The sequence below is a fragment of the Mizuhopecten yessoensis genome, unplaced genomic scaffold (assembly GCF_002113885.1).
Source record: "Mizuhopecten yessoensis strain PY_sf001 unplaced genomic scaffold, ASM211388v2 scaffold10637, whole genome shotgun sequence".
Classification (NCBI taxonomy): domain Eukaryota; kingdom Metazoa; phylum Mollusca; class Bivalvia; order Pectinida; family Pectinidae; genus Mizuhopecten; species Mizuhopecten yessoensis.
The window spans coordinates 92,646-115,229 of NW_018408646.1; the positions used below are offsets into that span (position 1 = coordinate 92,646).

At 39.3% G+C, this 22,584-nt stretch overlaps 1 protein-coding gene across 1 annotated transcript in view; it reads right to left on the reverse strand.

Annotated features, from left to right (window-relative positions):
• The window catches only part of LOC110461582 (DNA mismatch repair protein Mlh1-like), a 73,991-nt gene that overhangs the window by 4,311 nt on the left and 47,096 nt on the right, over positions 1 to 22,584 (reverse strand). The window contains exons 7-9 of the mRNA XM_021515113.1: positions 14,977 to 15,085; positions 11,866 to 11,929; positions 1,677 to 1,841 (exon numbers count right to left, since the gene is read on the reverse strand). Of these exons, the coding sequence (XP_021370788.1) occupies positions 1,677 to 1,841; positions 11,866 to 11,929; positions 14,977 to 15,085 (338 nt within the window). The remainder of the gene's footprint in view (positions 1 to 1,676; positions 1,842 to 11,865; positions 11,930 to 14,976; positions 15,086 to 22,584) is intronic.

Here is a 22,584-nt window from a genome sequence, read left to right on the forward strand (position 1 = left end):
ATGGGCACTGTACACAGGTTACCTATCTACAACAACCATATACACAGGTAAATACAGGTGATACATCTACATATCAGGTACAAAGTTCTCCAGTAACATGGGCACTGTACACAGGTTACCTATCTACAACAACCATATACACAGGTAAATACAGGTGATACATCTACATATCAGGTACAAAGTTCTCCAGTAACATGGGCACTGTACACAGGTTACCTATCTACAACAACCATATACACAGGTAAATACAGGTGATACATCTACATATCAGGTACAAAGTTCTCCAGTAACATGGGCACTGTACACAGGTTACCTGTCTATAACAACCATATACACAGGTAAATACAATTTCATATTTAGAACACTAGCCTGTAGGATGATTTTTATAGTTTTTGTTTTGATTTTTTTTACTAGCCCTCACATAATATCTTCACGCCTCAGGCTTCATGCTAGTTGAATTGTACATCCCTCAATCCTCTTTTAGAATTTAAATCAAAAGAGTATTTGTCTCAAGATTTACTCCATTTACAAGTCCATATACCAGATATATCTCTATACCATCTATATACTACTTTATACCGCCTACCAGTAGTATGATCAATTCATTATCATTGGTTGTCAGTATGAGAATACTTAAGAATGGATTTTCCCATTCCCCAGCACTTGGGAACGCATTTTCTCAAATAAGAACATCTGCTTGCGACAGATGACGTTCAAAACTGGAAATAGTGTCCACACTAAAGTAATCCGTGTAAGAAAATAGTTTGTCATAAACATATCAATAATACAAAGTTACGGAAAAAAATAGTGTGAGAATAACAACACCATTTCAGGTGTAAATTGTACATGTGGAAAAGCCAATGACGATAGGATTGTTTTAGAATTATTTTTTCTACGTAGATTTAAGGTTCATTGTATTCCTCAGCGCAAAACTTCTATTTGTTTACGTTTATCACAGGCGATCGTTGACCATGGAGCTAAGAAGTCATTTGGAAAACAAGGTGTTCAGTTGACTTTTTTAAATGGAGAAATATATCAGGTAGTAGTATATAGATGATAAATATTTTATCATACAATATTTTCAGTGTTTGTCATTGGAACAATTGTTCTCACGACAAACACTGAAAATACAGTGTGATAATCTATAAATACACCCCTCGTCTACCTCCACAGAGAAATAATCTACAAATACACACCTCGTCTATCGCCACAGAGAAATAATCCATAAATACACACCTCGTCTATCGCCACAGAGAAATAATGTATAAATACACACCTCGGCTATCTCCACAGAGACATAATCTATAAATACACCCCTCGTCTACCTCCACAGAGAAATAATCTACAAATACACACCTCGTCTATCGCCACAGAGAAATAATCTATAAATCCACACCTCGTCTATCGCCACAGAGAAATAATCTATAAATCCACACCTCGTCTATCGCCACAGAGAAATAATCCATAAATACACACCTCGTCTATCGCCACAGAGAAATAATCTACAAATACACACCTCGTCAATCTCCACTGAGAAATCATCTATAAATACACACCTCGTCTGTCTCCACTGAGAAATAATCTATAAATCCACACCTCGTCTATCGCCACAGAGAAATAATCTATAAATACACCCCTCGTCTACCTCCACAGAGAAATAATCCATAAATACACACCTCGTCTATCTCCACAGAGAAATAATCCTGTAACATCTCTCTCTTGCTGGAGAGAAATTCCACGATGTAGTTAGCTAGATCTTCTTTGGGTCCATCAGCCTCAACCCAGCCACTCTCCTCAAGGTCAAGGGCAAGCATTGCTAGCTCATACAGGGGAGCTGGCTCCTACAGTAGACAAAACATATATATAGAGGTTACATCAAAGTGCTGGCTCCTACAGTAGACAAAACATATATATATAGGTTACATCAAAGTGCTGGCTTCTACAGTAGACAAAATATATATAGAGGTTACACCAAAGTGCTGGCTTCTACAGTAGACAAAACATATATAGAGGTTACACCAAAGTGCTGGCTTCTACAGTAGACAAAATTTATATAGAGGTTACACCAAAGTGCTGGCTCCTACAGTAGATAAAACATATATAGAGGTTACACCAAAGTGCTGGCTTCTACAGTAGACAAAACATATATATATAAGGGGTTATATCAAATTGTTACTTTATACACCTTTGGTCCAAGTTTTGTTGGTCTAGCACTTATACTTTCAGTGAAACTGACTTAAACACAACAAGGTTACCACGAGCGGTATATAATACGCCCGTCACACATTGAATGAGCAGTTGTTTGTATGATTGAAATATATGAAGTATTTGTGAGTAATTGATATTGAAAGAGAAATCATTCAACATAACTGGTAGATCAATGAGTGCAATTCAACATCATGGAACACATGCATCGCATTAATGAAATCAAGGGGAATAACTCTAATAATTACGGTCGGATAATGGCGGTTATCGAACTTGTCCGAGGTTTCATGGTAATTAACCTTGTTGTGAAGTTTGAAGTTAATCCGTTAATAATTACTTGAGATATCGAGCGGACACTGTTTCGGCAAGTCCATAAAGGGGCATAACTCCACAAATTATGGTCGGATAATGGCGGTTATCGAACTTGTCCGAGCATTCATGGTAATTAACCTTGTGGTGAAGTTTGAAGTTAATCCGTTAATAATTACTTGAGATATCGAGCGGACATCGTTCGCATGCCCGCCCACCTACCCGCCCGCCCGCCCGCTCACTTGATAACATAATATATCCCCGTCTTCGACGGGCGTATAAAAACTTAACCATCAGTCTGCTACCCACAGCATATGCCGTTCTGAAAAGTCGGGTTGTCAGTGCTACGCCACGGTATATGTCGTTTTGAAAAGTCGGGTCGTCAGTGCTACGCAAGGCATATGCCGTTTCTCGGTCTGCAGGTTTTGATCAGTAAACAGGAAGTGTGAAGTCGAGTTGTTGCTATACCAAACCCGAATGTGTATAGTAGAAAGCTTCTGATTGATTGTTTTGTCATTACTTCGTGGTGGCGAGACAATAGACTCTAAATTAGATTTCTTAGCCTGTATTTCATCATTTAAGAATCACATTCAGTCTTATGTACAGGATTTCAATGATGCTCGATGTTTAGCATTTGTTACTCAAAGTCCTGATGTTTCAACTTTTTCCTGAAAGTGCCACAAAGTTTAAAACATCGAAGTTTGACTGTATATATTAAACGTGTTGCAACATTTTAAGACCGACTGGTCACTTTGTCGAGTTATCTATCTGGTGGAATCTCACACCAACAGACCAATGTTATAACCGATGGTCTCAGCCAATCAGAAACCATGGCAGCCATCTTGGATTATGAATTATTGAATTATCATTTTCTTAATTGTCTTAATGATTAATGTAGCCGACCAGTAATATCTAGGTCAATGATTACTGTAGCCGACCAGTAATATCTAGGTCAATGATTACTGTAGCGGACTAGTAATATCTAGGTCAATGCATGATTACTGTAGCTGACCAGTAATATCTAGGTCAATGATTATTGTAGTCGACCAGTAATATCTGGGTCAATGATTACTGTAGCCGACTAGTAATATCTAGGTCAATGATTACTGTAGCTGACCAGTAATATCTAGGTCAATGATTTCTGTAGCCGACCAGTAATATCTAGGTCAATGATTACTGTAGCCGACTATTAATATCTAGGTCAATGATTACTGTAGCCGACTAGTAATATGTAGGTCAATGATTACTGTAGCCGACTAGTAATATCTAGGTCAATGGTTATTGTAGCCAACCAGTAATATCTAACAGTTTTCTGACACAGACAACACCAGGGCTACCAACCCTCCCAGTAACTGCCATCATAGTAACCCCCCCCTCCCCTTGAATGCTCCTTCCACCTGAGAACAAAATATCCTGCAAAGCTCTCTGATCTTCCATCATGAACTGAAAGACAATTAGGTAGTCAAACAGATGTAACACTTGATTTCTTTTCACCAGTTTGCATTTTGTTTACAATTTAATAAGTGGCCCAGCAAAAATGAGGAACACAATTAGCTAGACATAAGAATATTTGTAGTACTATTGTTGCTATCTCTGGCAGCGATAAATTTACATGTGAGCTAGTTCTCAATAGATACTCATAGAATTTTGATATGACCAATAGAATTTCTGGAAATTCTTATAAATTTAGCATTGTGGGACCAATTTTTTCTAGAAATACAATTGAAAAGGACTCATGAAAAAAAAATGTAGATTGATCACTGCTCTGGTATGCCATCATACAAGGATAAGTTCCTGTGTTGTATTAATAAATCAATTGATTTAGAAGTTTGGTTTAGTATTGTAACAACTATAGTCATTTAAGAACGGCCTCCCCGTATTTGGAAGAAAAGGATCCCCATCAAACAGCGTCCTGTTCACTGTCATTATTGTGTTCCAGAAAGTCATTGGCTACATGATTGCTTTCTGCGATTATCTTTTAGGCCTCTTTGTTCAGAATTATGGCGATCAAAATTGCTCCATTACTGGTTCCTGATTATAAAATATCCAGTTTGTGCACAGCAGAATGAAATGTTCACAAATAGTTAATGAGCAATTACAGAAATTAATCCTCCGCTGCAGAATGAGGTTATAGTGGCATGCAAATGTTAACAGGTGTTCTTAAACACTCTGTGATGAAGTAATGAAATAATTCACTTGGATATCCTCTGACAAACATCAATCGGTTCAAACAGAACTCTTTAACATAATGATGCAGTATTTTTTTACCGAAATTTTACAACAGCCGGATCCTTTATGAATTGGGAATATATTCCTCAGTTTTGGTCATTTTGGAAAAATAAGGCACTTTTTAGCTAGGTGAAACAGCCTGTATTTGGCTGTAAAACTAAGTCAAAACTAGAAAATGCCTGTAAGACATGAACGCACCCCGGTCACCATGTGAAATTAGTTTCAGTGTTTGAAGTTCTATAAATAGTTACAAACACTTTGATCACAGGACGGTACTGGGATGGGATGGGATGGGACGGGGGGACAGGACGGGACGGGACTGGGATGGACATGGGCAACACTATGCCCTCCCCCCCATTTTATAGCGGGGGCATAAAAATCACTGTGATTATTGGATGAATGTCAAGATACATGATTCTTGCTCTGAAACTGTCAGTTTCACAAGTGATGATTGTTCTATAATGATCCACCCAATGTGCCTTAAGGATCCCCAAACCACTGCCAGAAACTATAAGTGTTGGAAACTGCTTTTTCTGACATGACTATATATATATAGCTTTGATAAATCCTTTCTGGAAAGAAAATCATACCTTGCAGAAATTTTATGAGAAATAATGAAGATAAAAGAAACAGAATTTAATCAACAACAGTGTTAAAGTTCAGTAGATCAGACAGATTCGAACCCTGGACTTCAGATTGTTATACTATCACACTAACCGGTCCTGGCACTATTGTGATACAAGTTAATCCAAACGAAATTCTAGGGGAGGTAACCATATATAGGAAAAACATAATGCTGCAGTGGAACAGGGATCCTTAAATACATAAACATTGGAAGTGTCCTGGCCCTATCGTGGTACATTGTACTGGTATATTCAAATTGATGTTAATGGGAGCTTACTGTACATAGGAAAAGCCACAATGCAGTCCGATTGAGATCCCTAATGACAATAAATCAAAACACTGTACGGGATACTGAAGTTCTCTCCTTCAGAGGAAAAGATGGGAGCAGCCATAAAGTCTCGTGAACAAATTGAGGGTGGAGGGCACCAAACTTGTGTTAGGTCATAACAAAAATATATGGAGTTTAAATTTGGTTTTGATACCTACCTATGAAGTAGAGAGAGTATTTATATATATAGTTGCCTTGTTTGTTCAGCCATCAATTTGTTTGCATCTGCTGAACAAGATATTCCAACACCAGATGGAGGGTGTTCGCGTGATATAAAACTGTTAGGGTCAGAGGTATAAACTAGGGTCGGTTGGGGATCTGAAACATACCTACATATTTTTGTGGCCTTAGCAGTGTAAATACATTTACTAACTTAAATGTTGTTTTTATGATTTTCACAAAACATTCAATGTAGGTCTTATGCATGAAAATGTTGCAAAAATCGTTCCACTCGAGATCCTCAGGATATTTCCTACGTGGGGAATCTCCCCATTGGGCCCTATGAAGACTCACCAGTTGGCAGGCCTCCAACGTTTGACTTCAGTTCTCCCTGTCCATAACTTAAATTCACATAAATAAGGTGTGCAACCTAAGCTCAAGTAACCAGAGTTATCCCTCTTTATATGTAACCAGTGAATCAGCCAACTTCAAACATTTAACTGTACCAAATGGAATAGGTTTTAGAGGGAAAAATGATTAAGATAAGCTTCTATGTGCTTTGTAAACCTTTATAATTACTATAGCTTATCTAGCCTATCTTACCCTACCTTATTAACAAAGGCATGTATAGGCCTAAGCAACATGTTAAGAATGATCGACATACATGTATCTTTTGGATTATTGTGACACGGCCAGTCTTTTATTCAAAGCTGACAGTGCAAGTTAAAAAGCTTTTAATTGAGAAAAAAATAATTAAAAAATCTGGTTTTGAGATCTTGTTTCTTCTGACTATCGCTTCTAAGGAAGTGCTGACATTTTATTTTGTCCTTGCTTGGTAATGAGCATGGGTCTCGCTGGATATAACAAGAGATCCCAGAGGGATCTTGGCGCCCACCTTTGTACCATCTTCATTAGTTCTTTGTCAGTTCAATCTTTTCTCTTCTTTCCTCTAATCTGTTTGATCGAGTCATGTTAACAGTAAATGCACCTTGAGGTAACTTTTGATCTAAACTTAATACTGATGTGTATGAAAGCCAACCTTCAAAGTGAGTTTGTCATTTCACATATTTACTAGTACAGTACTTAATGTGAAAGAAATAGAATCGATCATTGCAATATGAGAAAGATCTGTTTAGTTCTTCTTTTAATCCATTTTGTTTTTATGATCAGTCTCAAAATATAACATACACAACGAGGGATCAAGGGGAACCTACATTTAAAATTTGAGAAAGATCCCTCCCGTACTTCCCGAGAAATAGCGATAACAAACTTTCACTATCAAAATCCAAGATGGCTGCCTGTCGGCCATGTTGTTTATCCGATCAGTCTCTAAAATTGCCCTGCACAGCTAGGACCAAGGGGAACCTACATATAAAATTTAAGAAAGATCCCTCTAGTTCTTCCGGAGAAATAGCGGTAACAAACCCACACTATCAAAATCCAAGATGGCTACCTGTCGGCCATGTTGTTTATCCGATCAATCTCAAAAGTTGCCCTGCACAGCTAAGGACCAAGGGGAACCTACATATAAAATTTGAGAAAGATCCCTCTGGTACTTCTTGAGAAATAGCGATAACAAACTTTCACTATCAAAATCCAAGATGGCTGCCTGTCGGCCATGTTGTTTATCCGATCAGTCTCAAAAGTTGCCCTGCACAGCTAAGGACCAAGGGGAACCTACATATAAAATTTGAGAAAGATCCCTCTGGTACTTCTTGAGAAATAGCGATAACAAACTTTCACTATCAAAATCCAAGATGGCTGCCTGTCGGCCATGTTGTTTATCCGATCAGTCTCAAAAGTTGCCCTGCACAGCTAAGGACCAAGGGGAACCTACATATAAAATTTGAGAAAGATCCCTCTGGTACTTCTTGAGAAATAGCAATAACAAACTTTCACTATCAAAATCCAAGATGGCTGCCTGTCGGCCATGTTGTTTATCTGATCAGTTTCAAAAGTTGCCCTGCACAGCTAAGGACCAAGGGGAACCTGCATATAAAATTTGAGATAGATCCCTCTGGTACTTCTTGAGAAATACTGATAACAAGAATTGTTTACGGACGGACTCCTGATTTTAAGGACCCATCAGTAGACCAGAAGATAAAGCCCTATATGCCTCTTGAACTTTAAATTTGATAAATACCTCAGATATACCGAATATTTCTCTTCTCTTTCCAAATATGACTTGTTTATGTTTATGTTATCTACAAATGTTGCTATATATAGTGTTGTGGTTGCATTGCCTATGTCGTGTCTTACCGAAAGTTTAGGTAAGAAGTGAGAAAACAGGTCAAATCATAATACAAATGTGTTGGGAGCAGTTTAGCCTCAGTTCTGAACCCGATTCAACACCCTCGGGTAAAACCTCATTATCCCACATACCTACCTCTGCCGACCTCTATCAATGATTCAAATCAAGGTCAATATGTAGTCAAGGAGTCTAAGACAGGAACACCGAATTAGAGACGGATATTCTGGTCTAGTGTCGCTGGTACCTGATTCAATCAGTGCCTGTATATTGTTCCATATAGATATAAACATGAAACGTCTACAAGACACATTATATAATATCTACGTCGGCTTCCCCACATGGCCAGATACATAACGGTCTGTCTGGTCTCCATGCCATTATTTCTATATGCCCTGATCCCCCACTCCACGTCAGTCAGATGTAATAAAACATCTTTCAGTCACAAAACATGGTCAATTGATGGACGGAGATTAAGTGAAGCAATAACAGCTAATTCTCCTGATTCCATTAGTCTAGCTTTTGTTTATGTTTGCAGTGTGACGGATGATGTAACTACCGTATATGGATATCTCCAACACAAATTGGTACTTACGATTGCTCAAACTATATATATACACAATATTTATTTCAATACCACATATATTTTTGAGATGTATAGTCTATAGCAGATAGTCCAAGATGTGATTCAAGTTTGATCCAGGAAATCTAATGGATCTGGTTAAACCATCCAAACAGGAAATGATGATAAGCAAGACGCCCAAGAGTTTGAACTGCTCACCTGTCTATTTTCTCTGGATCCCTAAGGACTAGAGCTTCTATCACAATTAGGCTAAAACCATCTGATGTCGATCCTCTGCCCACAGAAGGGTCCTTCCCTTAATTGTAAAACTCTGATCCATGTTTTGAAACTCCTAACAGTGTTCACAACAGGGGAGCATGGTGTAACCTCTAACAGTGTTCACAACAGGGGAGCATGGGGTAACCTCTGACAGTGTTCACAACAGGGGAGCAGGTGTAACCTCTAACAGTGTTCACAACAGGGGAGCTTGGTGTAACCTCTGACAGTGTTCACAACAGGGGAGCAGGTGTAACCTCTAACAGGGTTCACAACAGGGGAGCAGGTGTAACCTCTAACAGCATTCACAACAGGGGAGCATGGTGTAACCTCTAACAGTGTTCACAACAGGGGAGCAGGTCAGGGGTAACCTCTAACAGTGTTCACAACAGGGGAGCATGGTGTAACCTCTGACAGTGTTCACAACAGGGGAGCAGGTCAGGTGTAACCTCTGACAGCATTCACAACAGGGGAGCAGGTCAGGTGTAACCTCTAACAGTGTTCACAACAGGGGAGCAGGTGTAACCTCTGACAGCATTCAAAACAGGGGAGCAGGTGTAACCTCTGACAGCATTCACAACAGGAGAGCAGGTGTAACCTCTGACAGCATTCACAACAGGAGAGCAGGTGTAACCTCTGACAGCATTCACAACAGGAGAGCAGGTGTAACCTCTGACAGCATTCACAACAGGGGAGCAGGTCAGGTGTACCCTCTAACAGTGTTCACAACAGGGGAGCAGGTGTAACCTCTGACAGCATTCACAACAGGGGAGCATGTGTAACCTCTGACAGCATTCACAAAAGAAGAGCAGGTGTAACCTCTAACAGCATTCACAACAGGGGAGCAGGTGTAGCCTCTAACAGCATTCACAGCAGGGGAGCAGGTGTAACTTCAGACAGCAGTCACAACAGGGGAGCAGGTAAGGTGTAAACTCTAACAGCATTCACAAAAGGGGAGCAGGTGTAACTTCAGACAGCAGTCACAACAGGGGAGCAGGTGTAACCTCTGACAGCATTCACAAAAGAAGAGCAGGTGTAACCTCTAACAGCATTCACAACAGGGTAGCAGGTGTAACCTCTAATAGTGTTCACAACAGGAGAGCAGGTGTAACCTCTGACAGCATTCACAACAGGGGAGCAGGTGTAACCTCTGACAGTGTTCACAACAGAGGAGCAGGTGTAACCTCTGACAACATTCACAACAGGGGAGCAGGTGTAACCTCTGACAGCATTCACAAAATAAGAGCAGGTGTAACCTCTAACAGCATCCACAACAGGGTAGCAGGTGTAACCTCTAATAGTGTTCACAACAGGAGAGCAGGTGTAACCTCTGACAGTGTTCACAACAGGGGAGCAGGTGTAACCTCTGACAACATTCACAACAGGGGAGCAGGTGTAACCTCTGACAACATTCACAACAGGGGAGCAGGTGTAACCTCTGACAACATTCACAACAGGGGAGCAGGTGTAACCTCTGACAACATTCACAACAGGGGAGCAGGTGTAACCTCTAACAGCATTCACAACAGGGGAGCAGGTGTAACCTCTGACAGTGTTCACAACAGGGGGGCAGGTGTAACCTCTGACAGTGTTCACAACAGGGGAGCAGGTGTAACCTCTGACAGTGTTCACAACAGGGGAGTAGGTCAGGTGTAGCCTCTGACAGTGTTTACAACAGGGGAGCAGGTGTAACCTCTGACAACATTCACAACAGGGGAGCAGGTGTCACCTCTAACAGTGTTCACGCCAGGGGAGCATGGTGTAACCTCTGACAGTGTTCACAACAGGGGAGCAGGTGGAACCTCTGACAGTGTTCACAACAGGGGAGCATGGTGTAACCTATGACAGTGTTCACAACAGGGGAGCAGGTGGAACCTCTGACAGTGTTCACAACAGGGGAGTAGGGCAGGGGTAGCCTCTGACAGTGTTTACAACAGGGGAGCAGGTGTAACCTCTGACAGGGTTCACAACAGGGGAGCATGGTGTAACCTCTGACAGCATTCACAACAGGGGAGCAGGTATTGAGAATGAAATGCCCCTGTGATTAGTACTGTCCATCTGCTTTCAATAAGCTAATTATGTGGTTTGTGGGACTGTATATATATCAAACATGAAACATTTATGCATATTTTGATCAGATAATATGTTATGTCATAAACATATTTCCACTGTTCAGTTGCATTTCATCTGCATGTAAATTAGACATTTGTACATACAGTAAAACCACCATTTATCCCCCAAAATATTGACACATCATGGGATTGTTACCGTCAATTGTGATCAAAAGAATTGGCAATATAAAGGGTGAATCAACAAATGATTTTTAAAACAGAAACTGGATTGTTTGGTTTGGTTTAGTATTGTTAAACGTCCTATCAACAGCTATGGACATTTCAGGACCCCCCCCCCCACTGATATGTTCGTGTTTGTCTCCTTGTGATAGCGCGGAACTGATGCCAACTTTATAGTGCTACCTCACTGAAACATACTGCCAAAGACACCCAGCAGGTCACCCCACCCAGTCACATCATACTGGCAACGGGCGAACTAGTTGTCCCACTCCTAATTTGCTGAGCGTTAAGCAGGAGTAGAAACTACCATTTTTACAGACTCTGGTATGTCTCGGACAGGGGTCAGAACCCAAAGCCTTCCTCACAGGGGCGAAAGCTCAACTAAAGGGCAAAAGTGAGGCTGTGATATATATATATATTTTTTTAATTTTTACAGTAATTTAGGAGGCACATGAAGTAAGGGGCATTTATTACGGGGGTTTCACAGTAGATAGAGGTCAACTTATATGTGAGATATACAGAGTAATTCTGTTACGGTTTATTAGTGTGAATGAAAAGCACATGAGATGTCAATATTTAGCAACAGATATAGATGTGAAGTATCCAAGGATATCAGAAGTTACTTATTCCTTACCGAAAGTCTGAGATTTCCAAAGTTTCCAAAGTCCAATAGCATTATTTGGTAGAAGAGTTCTTTGCTGAAACAAAATGATAAAGTGTAATTACTAATTGTACAGTACAATGGAGACAAAGGAATGATGTTCAGAATAGGTTCTTCTCTTACGTATATCTTGAGGGTTTGACAGAGAAATCCCCAAACTGACCCTCTGTTACAGTTTGAGGACAAGGTTACCACAAAGAGCTACATGATACGGCCGTCACACGCTAAATGAGCAGTTGTTTGTATTGTTGAAAAATATGAACTGCATTAATAAAACAAAGGGGGATTACATACTGGGTACATTAGTAGGGTCCTACATACCTGAGATTCGTGGTATTTACTGGGTACATTAGTATGGTCAAACATACCTGAGATTCGTGGTATTTACTGGGTACATTAGAACGGTCCTACATACCTGAGATTTGTAGTATTTACTGGGTACATTAGTAGGGTCCTACATACCTGAGATTCATGGTATTTACTGGGTACATTAGTACAGTCCTACATACCTGAGATTCGTGGTATTTACTGGGTACATTATAGTAGGGTCCTACATACCTGAGATTCGTGGTATTTACTGGGTACATTAGAACGGTCCTACATACCTGAGATTTGTAGTATTTACTGGGTAGATTAGTAGGGTCCTACATACCTGAGATTCATGGTATTTACTGGGTACATTAGTAGGGTCCTACATACCAGAGATTTGTAGTATTTACTGGGTACATTATAGTAGGGTCCTACATACCTGAGATTCGTGGTGTTTACTGGGTACATTATAGTAGGGTCCTACATACCTGTGATTCGTGGTATTTACTGGGCACATTATAGTAGGGTCCTACATACCTGAGGTTTGTGGTATTTCCTGGGTACATTATAGTAGGGTCCTACATACCTGAGGTTTGTGGTATTTCCTGGGTACATTATAGTAGGGTCCTACATACCTGTGATTCGTGGTATTTACTGGGCACATTATAGTAGGGTCCTACATACCTGAGATTCGTGGGATTTACTGGGTACATTAGTAGGGTCCTACATTCCTGAGATTCGTGGTGTTTACTGGGTACATTAGTACGGTCCTACATACCTGAGATTCAAGGTATTTACTGGGTACATTAGTAGGGTCCTACAGACCTGAGATTCGTGGTGTTTACTGGGTACATTCGTAGGGTCCTACATACCTGAGATTCGTGGTGTTTACTGGGTACATTATAGTAGGGTCCTACATACCTGTGATTCGTGGTATTTACTGGGGACATTATAGTAGGGTCCTACATACCTGAGATTCGTGGAATTTACTGGGTACATTAGTAGGGTCCTACATTCCTGAGATTCGTGGTGTTTACTGGGTACATTATAGTAGGGTCCTACATACCTGTGATTCGTGGTATTTACTGGGGACATTATAGTAGGGTCCTACATACCTGAGATTCGTTGTATTTACTGGGTACATTATAGTAGGTTCCTACATACCTGAGATTCGTGGTATTTACTAGGTACATTAGTAGGGTCCTACATACCTGAGATTCGTGGGATTTACTGGGTACATTAGTACGGTCCTACATACCTGAGATTCAAGGTATTTACTGGGTACATTAGTAGGGTCCTACAGACCTGAGATTCGTGGTATTTACTGGGTACATTATAGAAGGGTCCTACATACCTGAGATTCGTAGTATTTACTGGGTACATTATAGAAGGGTCCTACATACCTGAGATTCGTAGTATTTACTGGGTACATTATAGAAGGGTCCTACATACCTGAGATTCGTAGTATTTACTGGGTACATTATAGCAGGGTCCTACATACCTGAGGTTTGTGGTATTTCCTGGGTACATTATAGTAGGGTCCTACATACCTGAGGTTTGTGGTATTTCCTGGGTACATTATAGTAGGGTCCTACATACCTGTGATTCGTGGTATTTACTGGGCACATTATAGTAGGGTCCTACATACCTGAGATTCATGGTATTTACTGGTACATTAGTAGGGTCCTACATACCAGAGATTCGTGGTATTTACTGGGTACATTAGTAGTGTCCTACATACCTGAGATTCGTGGTATTTACTGGGAACATTATAGTAGGGTCCTACATACCTGAGATTCGTGGGATTTACTGGGTACATTAGTACGGTCCTACATACCTGAGATTCAAGGTATTTACTGGGTACATTAGTAGGGTCCTACATTCCTGAGATTCGTGGTGTTTACTGGGTACATTAGTACGGTCCTACATACCTGAGATTCAAGGTATTTACTGGGTACATTAGTAGGGTCCTACAGACCTGAGATTCGTGGTATTTACTGGGTACATTATAGGAGGGTCCTACATACCTGAGATTCGTGGTATTTACTAGGTACATTAGTAGGGTCCTACATACCTGAGATTCGTGGGATTTACTGGGTACATTAGTACGGTCCTACATACCTGAGATTCATGGTATTTACTGGTACATTAGTAGGGTCCTACATACCAGAGATTCGTGGTATTTACTGGGTACATTAGTATGGTCAAACATACCTGAGATTCGTGGTATTTACTGGGTACATTATAGAAGGGTCCTACATACCTGAGGTTTGTGGTATTTCCTGGGTACATTATAGTAGGGTCCTACATACCTGAAATTCGTGGTATTTACTGGGTACATTAGTAGGGGGTATTTACTGGGTACATTAGTAGGGTCCTACAGACCTGAGATTCGTGGTATTTACTGGGTACATTATAGAAGGGTCCTACATACCTGAGGTTTGTGGTATTTCCTGGGTACATTATAGTAGGGTCCTACATACCTGAGATTCGTGGAATTTACTGGGTACATTATAGTAGGGTCCTACATACCTGAGGTTTGTGGTATTTCCTGGGTACATTATAGTAGGGTCCTACATACCTGTGATTCGTGGTATTTACTGGGTACATTATAGTGGGGTCCTACATACCTGAGATTCGTGGTATTTACTGGGAACATTATAGTAGGGTCCTACATACCTGAGATTCGTGGGATTTACTGGGTACATTATAGTAGGGTCCTACCTACCTGAAATTCGTGGTATTTACTGGCTACATTAGTAGGGTCCTACATACCTGAGATTCGTGGTGTTTACTAGATATAGCTTTGTCTGGTGCTGCATCAGAGCGAACTTCTCGTTGACACAGCCAACAAACTTGTGATTCTTGAACATTTCACTTAAACCTTCAAGAGAAACATTGCTGTTAAAACAAATTATTCAATGTTAACATCAGACCTTAAACAAGAGGTCCAACAGACCTGTATTCCTTAAACGCTATTCAATGCTGTTGGCAAATACACATCTTTTAACTCTGACCTTCAACGTAAGTCAAGGTCACATACACTCTAAACAAATTTTATAGTAATCAAGCTAACAAACTAAAATTCAGAAGTTATCATTTCAAGATTTTGACACCTCTGACCCCTATGACCTTGAAAGAATCTCTAAAAGACATTTTTTTAACAAACTTGATGCATGCAGTCTTTATCTAGCATGTTATCTCGCATGCTAAGGGCCAAATATCAGAGTAGCACTTTGACACAGTGACTCTGGTTAAGGTCATAGGAGTGTATTGCTAAGCGGAAATAGGAAGTACATCCCTTGTTGAAAACCCAATGTAGGGAGACAGTATCACAATTTCCACATATTCTAATGTTTAATATTAAACTGATGAATATTGTATGTTGTTTATTGACAGAACAGTGTGGTCTTCTCTTCACCTCCAATCCGAAATAAATAACACAACACGCAAATACTCATTTGCCGGACTAGCCTGTCGTGCTTAGTGCAGTCGGCGTTTAATTGATTTCTGGTTGTTTCATATGTATATGAATGAGCCTGTGCAAAGGCTCCTCACCCCACTCTCGCGGGCGTGATACAAACGCCCCTAACTCGCGCACTCTGCGCACCCATTGGCGTACACAAACGCCTCATACTAAACCCCTATCCTCGAATGTACCGCGCGCTCAGGAACAACCGGAAATATCCCCGGAAACCTGCATCCCACAGCCAGTGCAATACATTCTCAAGGGCAACAGAGGGACCGCTGTCAAAAAAACAAGAATATGGCTACCTCACCGGATGCTCTCCCGGTCCTTACAAAAAACCTGCACACTCCCTATAAACGTACACATGTTACCACAAACAAAAACAAAAAATACTATTATCCCCGCATAGCCTCCCTGCCCTTATTAAAGCTTAACGCTCCGCGTTCCGTACTCTGTAATTCATGCTATAAAAACAGCAAATATTATATAGGCCGAAATGGAATTTTTAGCCGTGACCGCACTATACGATAGACAGCTAGATAATGACCACCACAGCGTATACACGCTACACACCCGTGTTCCCACGTGGCAAACCGCCTGCACGATATCTCCGTGCCCGAGAAGACAAATAATTCTCTCTAAACTGTCGAACCGCGAGAATATTTAATTCTTTCAATATTAAAGTATTTCAAAGCAATCCAGGCATTAATTCAGTTGTTTTTTAATCAATTAGTCACATGTGTCCATTTTTCTGTACTTCAGGAAACCGGCTACCTATTTCACTACTGTGAAGTTTTTCAAGAACGATAACTCTTACATGCAATTACTCTGTGTATATGGTTTTATTATAAAAAAATTAATCGTTTATAGATAATTAATTTTACACAATTTCAGCATTTATGAAATTGATATACATTAATGCAATACTAATCTATGTCAGTATCATTTTTATTGGCATTATTTTGCAAAAAATTGTGTTTATTTTTTTTTTCCAAAATTCACTCTTTTTTACATAAATTTTCATTTAAAATCCTTAAAATTCTGACAACCTATATTTTTTTTGTGGCAGAAAATTTTCTTTACTTCAAAGCAATTTAACTACAAAATTTGAAGAAAAGTTTACTGAGAAATGGCGACACAATCCTATTACCTTAACATGACCTGTTAATGCCGCTCTATAGCACCTTTGAGGGGATCAGTTACGGGTAGTGCCGCTGTCAGCTTGGATGAACACTGGTCAATGTGCCATATTAAGTTAATTGATATGCTCTGTGAAACTGGTTGACCAGGGCATCAGAGAGGTGACTGGGCATTCTCAGAACCTGTAGCAGACTTAAAGTCATGTGACTGGTCAGTCAACCATATTTGGTAATGATCAAATGATATGCTCTTTGGAATGATGGGGGGAGGAGGAGGAGGAGTGTAATATACACTGCTAGATCATTCTCAGCAAAAGTATCAGATTATTGAAATGCAAAATGTTTCATAGCATGTGAAATCTGAAAATTTGGATAATAGTAGCAAACTTAGACTGTTAGATTTCAAGAAATTAAACATACAAAATGTACATAATTATCGACAAAGAGGATTCCTACTTTGAGAAAGTTTGAGAAAGATATAACTAGGTCTTTCTGATAAAGTGATAAAAAGTTGCAACAATCATTCTTGTTCTTCTGATCAGTTCAAAAATTAAAGACTAACTGGAATTAACTTGTGAAATTTGAGAAAATATTTTCTGCAGGCGTCTTGTTCCTGTGATCAGTTCAAAAAGTGAGCATGCACAACTACGGACTAAGAGGAGAACCAACTGGTGAAATTTAAGAAATCCACCTCTAGTACTTTGTGAGAAATAGTAGTAACTAGAACACTGACAGGTCAGTAAGGGCCCCGTCTTGTGGCAATATATCCCCCATGATCATCAAGAAGCAATCTGCCCATATATATGAGCTTGAAGTTTGATATTTGGACTTTAAAAGAATCGCAAGGAAGCAAAATATACATTTTACATGTACTATGATGTGAGTCTTGTTTCCTTCCACCTCCATATTTGCTGGGCTAACAGGAATGTAAATACTGGTGCAATACTCATTTGTTAGCTTTGATTTGTTTTATTTCACCTTATATACCTCCTTCATCAAGAGCCAGGGTCAAAGTCAGAGATCCACTTTGTCTTTGACCTTTGGACCCAAATGACCTTAACCATTAACTCAGTGACCCTGATCTTTGGTCAGTTGACTAATTCTTTAATTCCGACCACCTTTGCTTCTTAATATCATTACAAAATATTCATCAGTGAAAATTACAAAACTTGACCTTGACCCTTTGGACCCCATAACCTGGACCTAAGGTCAGTTGACTCTGTGTTAAGTTCTGAACAACATTGCTCCATAATGTGATAACAAAATGTTCATCAGGAAAAAGGTACAAAATTTAACCTTCACCTTTTACCCAGTGACCTTAACCTTTGGTCAAGTGACTCCTTGTTTAATTCTGAGCTACATTGCCTCAAAGTGTCATAGCGAAATGTTCACCAGTGAAAAGATACAAAATTTAACCTTGACCTTTGACTTAATGATCTTGACCTTTGGTCAGTTGACTCCTTGTTTAATTCTGATCAACATTGCTTCATCATGTCATAACAAAATGTTCATCAGTGGAAAGATGCAAAATTTGACCTTGACCTTTGAATCTAATGACCTTGACCTTTGACCTCGACTTTTTACCTCAGTGTCTCTTTGTTTAATTCCGAACAACTTTGCTCCATAATGTCATAGCGAAATGTTCACCAGTGAAAAGCTACAAAATTTGACCTTGATCCCTGACCCAATGACCTTGACCTTTGGTCATTTGACTCCTTGTTTAATTCTGATCAACATTGCTTCATCATGTCATAACAAAATGTTCATCAGTGGAAAGATGCAAAATTTGACCTTGACCTTTGAATCTAATGACCTTGACCTTCGACCTCGACTTTTTACCTCAGTGTCTCTTTGTTTAATTCCGAACAACTTTGCTCCATAATGTCATAGCGAAATGTTCACCAGTGAAAAGCTACAAAATTTGACCTTGATCCCTGACCCAATGACCTTGACCTTTGGTCATTTGACTCCTTGTTTAATTCTGATCAACATTGCTTCATCATGTCATAACAAAATGTTCATCAGTGGAAAGATGCAAAATTTGACCTTGACCTTTGAATCTAATGACCTTGACCTTCGACCTCGACTTTTTACCTCAGTGTCTCTTTGTTTAATTCCGAACAACTTTGCTCCATAATGTCATAGCGAAATGTTCACCAGTGAAAAGCTACAAAATTTGACCTTGATCCCTGACCCAATGACCTTGACCTTTGGTCATTTGACTCCTTGTTTAATTCTGATCAACTTTGCTTCATAATGTCATAACAAAATGTTCATCAGTGAAAAGATGCAAAATTTGACCTTGACCTTTGAACCTAATGACCTTGACTTTTGACCTCAATGTGTATTTTTGTGAACTGAACATCTTGACCAAGTTTCATGAACATCGGTCAATAAATACCAAAGTTATCAGCCAGGAACAAAATTTGTGGACAGACAGAGTGATTACTATAGGACACCCGTATCTCTGATACGGGGCCCTAATAACGTTAATTTTCATAATCAAATATTGCCACAAGGCAGCCATCTTGTTCTTTTGATCTATCTCGCAGTCAAACAACCTCAACTAAGGACTTAACAGAAACCAACATCGGAAGTTTGAGAAAGATCCATCCTGGACAACGTGACAAATGGTGACAAGAACTTTTTAAGGTCACAGGTGATGGAGGAACAGAGATGAACAGACGGATGATGAAGTATGGACGGAAGGCAATTTTAACCTCCAACAATTTGACGATGGTTGGCTTAAAGTATTACAGACCGAAAAATTCTGACAATATAGATCGAGGTTTAATGCAAAGATCAAAGTACATGTATTTTTTTTTTTACTGTACATGGTACAAAATACACTGAAACTTCGAAATTTCATTGAAAATTTACTGCTCTCCTGTCAACGTCTGCAATGTACGCTGCACTGTCCAAGGCCCACATGGCCTATCTGGTTAAACCCTTCCAACAATGGGTTTATCTGTACATGAAATGAATTTGGATTAACTATGTTATGGCAGAAACAATCTTCAGGATTGATTTTTATTTTACCTTGCTTTTATCACTGGCATTAAGTATTTTATCCTTTCATCAGGTTTTTCTTAATTTAGAAACTCTTGCTACAAGAATTATACATGTGTATATAGCGAGGAGATAAGGACACTGTAGGAGAACCAGAAGCCAATCAATTCGCTTTGTCCTAGTTTGGATATTAGTGTTAATTCAGAAAGATATGAAATGCTTTGGCCCTAATTCCGTCCAAACTACATCAACAAGAGGCCCCAGAGGCCTGAATCTCTCATCTGGTTATTTGAGGAATCATGGCAAAAATTTGTTGCTGAAAGTGATATTGGAAATATTTCTCTATTTTAAGCTACGCATCTCGGGGGTCAAAAGCTTTGCTTCATAAATCATTTGATTTCATGGTTCCAAGAAAGACTCAAAGCAGATGATGATCGAGTGTCAATAAGGCCCTTTTTTGGGCCCCGATATATTCAGATTTTCAACTCCTGAATTTTGTTCAAAGATGTCCTATTGTATGACATGTGGAAAAACTAACGTTAAAGTTTGACCGAAAGAGGGTTTTTGGGGTACCAAAAGGGGTAGGATAAATCACAAATATAGTTTGATATTTCCCAAAATGGGCTTAAAAACCAAAATAATACCATTTCTGTTCTTGCAAACATGTATAAATTAAACAACCATATGTAGCAGAATGAAAAATGACAGAAATTCTACAGGGGGTTCTTTTAGGTCATTTTCAATTGAAAAGTGATTTGTTTTCTCAATTTATATTTCGACTTGAAATTTACAACTTCACTCATTTAAGTAGACTTTCATAAATTGCATATTCACTACATAGTTTCTTTTTGTTTTATACTGAGTTATGGCTTCTGGACACATCACAAACCTGGCTATTTCAAATATCTTTCAATCTTAAGTGAATTAAAAGGTGCAGGACACCTTTTATATGCTATAAGTATAAGATACGAATAGTTAATATTGTATATTATATATATCATATAATATTTGCTCAGCACCTGTGGCTGGAGTGAGTTCCAGGTCCTGATTTGCTTTTTTACTTATCAAAATCAAAAATGGCATTTGCCACCACAACTACTGTAAAATGATTAATTTAATATATGAAGTTTGTTTTGCTGGCAATTTTAAGGCTCCTTGACTCAAGGAAAGTATCAGCTTTAATCGTTAAAGTTAACCAATTTCATTGTTTTATCAAATGTTCTGCCTATTTCCAATGTTTATCTGCTGATTGTACATAGAAGGCATTTGGGGATAAGCATGTAACTTGCCATAGAGTTTAGTTATATGATGATATTTACTTTGTGAAGCTTCATACTTATCCCACAATGCCTTTTTACTTAAAAACACTTTTTCTTGTGATTTGGAGTACAAGGACCAAAGTGCATCTCCTTGCCTAACACCAAATATTTCCTGACAATACTAGTCTATATGAATGTATGTAGATTAAACAGGCCCAGTAGTGTTTATAGTAGTCAAAGGGGCGTTTGACATGCTACACTGACCAAAAGTCAGATAGTTTATGCTTTGAAAACGCCAAGAGGGACTAAGTTGTTCGTTCAAGTTAATGCTTGCAATTAACAGTTAATCCTTTTGTTGATTCCATACGGTTTATTTTTTACATTCAATGCTAGCTGCTACTCATAATATTTCCTATTATAATAGTATTTAAGGTTTATAAACTTTGAAATCTCAAAAAGGGATAACTATATACACAACAAGAGGCCCATTAGGGCCTGTATCGTTCACTTGGATATCTAAGCAATCATGGCAAAATATTCTCCAAATGAGATCTAAGGGAATATGCCAGACCTCAATACCAATTCTTGTAGTATGTCTGTATTAGATTTTTCATGCCCATCAATTTAATGTATGGTTATTGGGTGGGGATCTTAACTGTTTCCAAGCTATGACTCAGAAACTAGATCCCTAGGGTTGTGGCCAGACCCCAGGATCAATTATAATATCATGAATGCATTCATCTTTTTATGCCCAACCATTGTATATATAGTTTTGGGGTGGGGATCGTAACCATTTCGAAGTTATGACCCAGGGGTTAAGTCTGGAAGCTTGTCTGACAGATGTCAGTATCTGTATGAATGCCAACATGCTTAAACTTAATCAGGAAAAGACGGAACTAATCGTCTTTTCCCCAAAGTGTCAGCAAACAATGGCTCTCCAGCTCAAGGTTGGTGCCAGAACTATTGAGACTGTTTCAGCTGTTAAAAACCTAGGGGTATACTTTGACAGTTCTCTGAACATGGAGAAACAAGTGAACGCTATTGCCAAATCCTGTTACTACCAGATCAGAAACATCAGCTGTATATGGCAGTTTCTAACTGCAGATGCATGCAAGATTTTGGTGCATTCACTTGTTACCTCTCGGTTGGATTATCTGACAAACTAACAAGTCGTCTACAGAGGGTCCAGAACACTGCAGCACGGCTAGTTACTCGTACTCGAAAGAGAGAGCACATCACACCTGCGCTTTATTCGTTGCACTGGTTACCGGTAAGATACAGGTTGCAGTACAAAATTCTGGTATACACATACAAGGCACTGAATGGAACAGCTCTTCAATACCTACAGGAGCTTGTTACCCTGTATCAGCCGTCAAGATCACTGCGGTCAGAGTCAGAATCTTTGTTGTGTGTCCCAAAATCTCGTAGTGTGACCTACGGAAACAGATGCTTTGGGAGGATTTTGGCTACGTTGTGGAATAGCTTACCATCTGCTATAAGGAAGTCA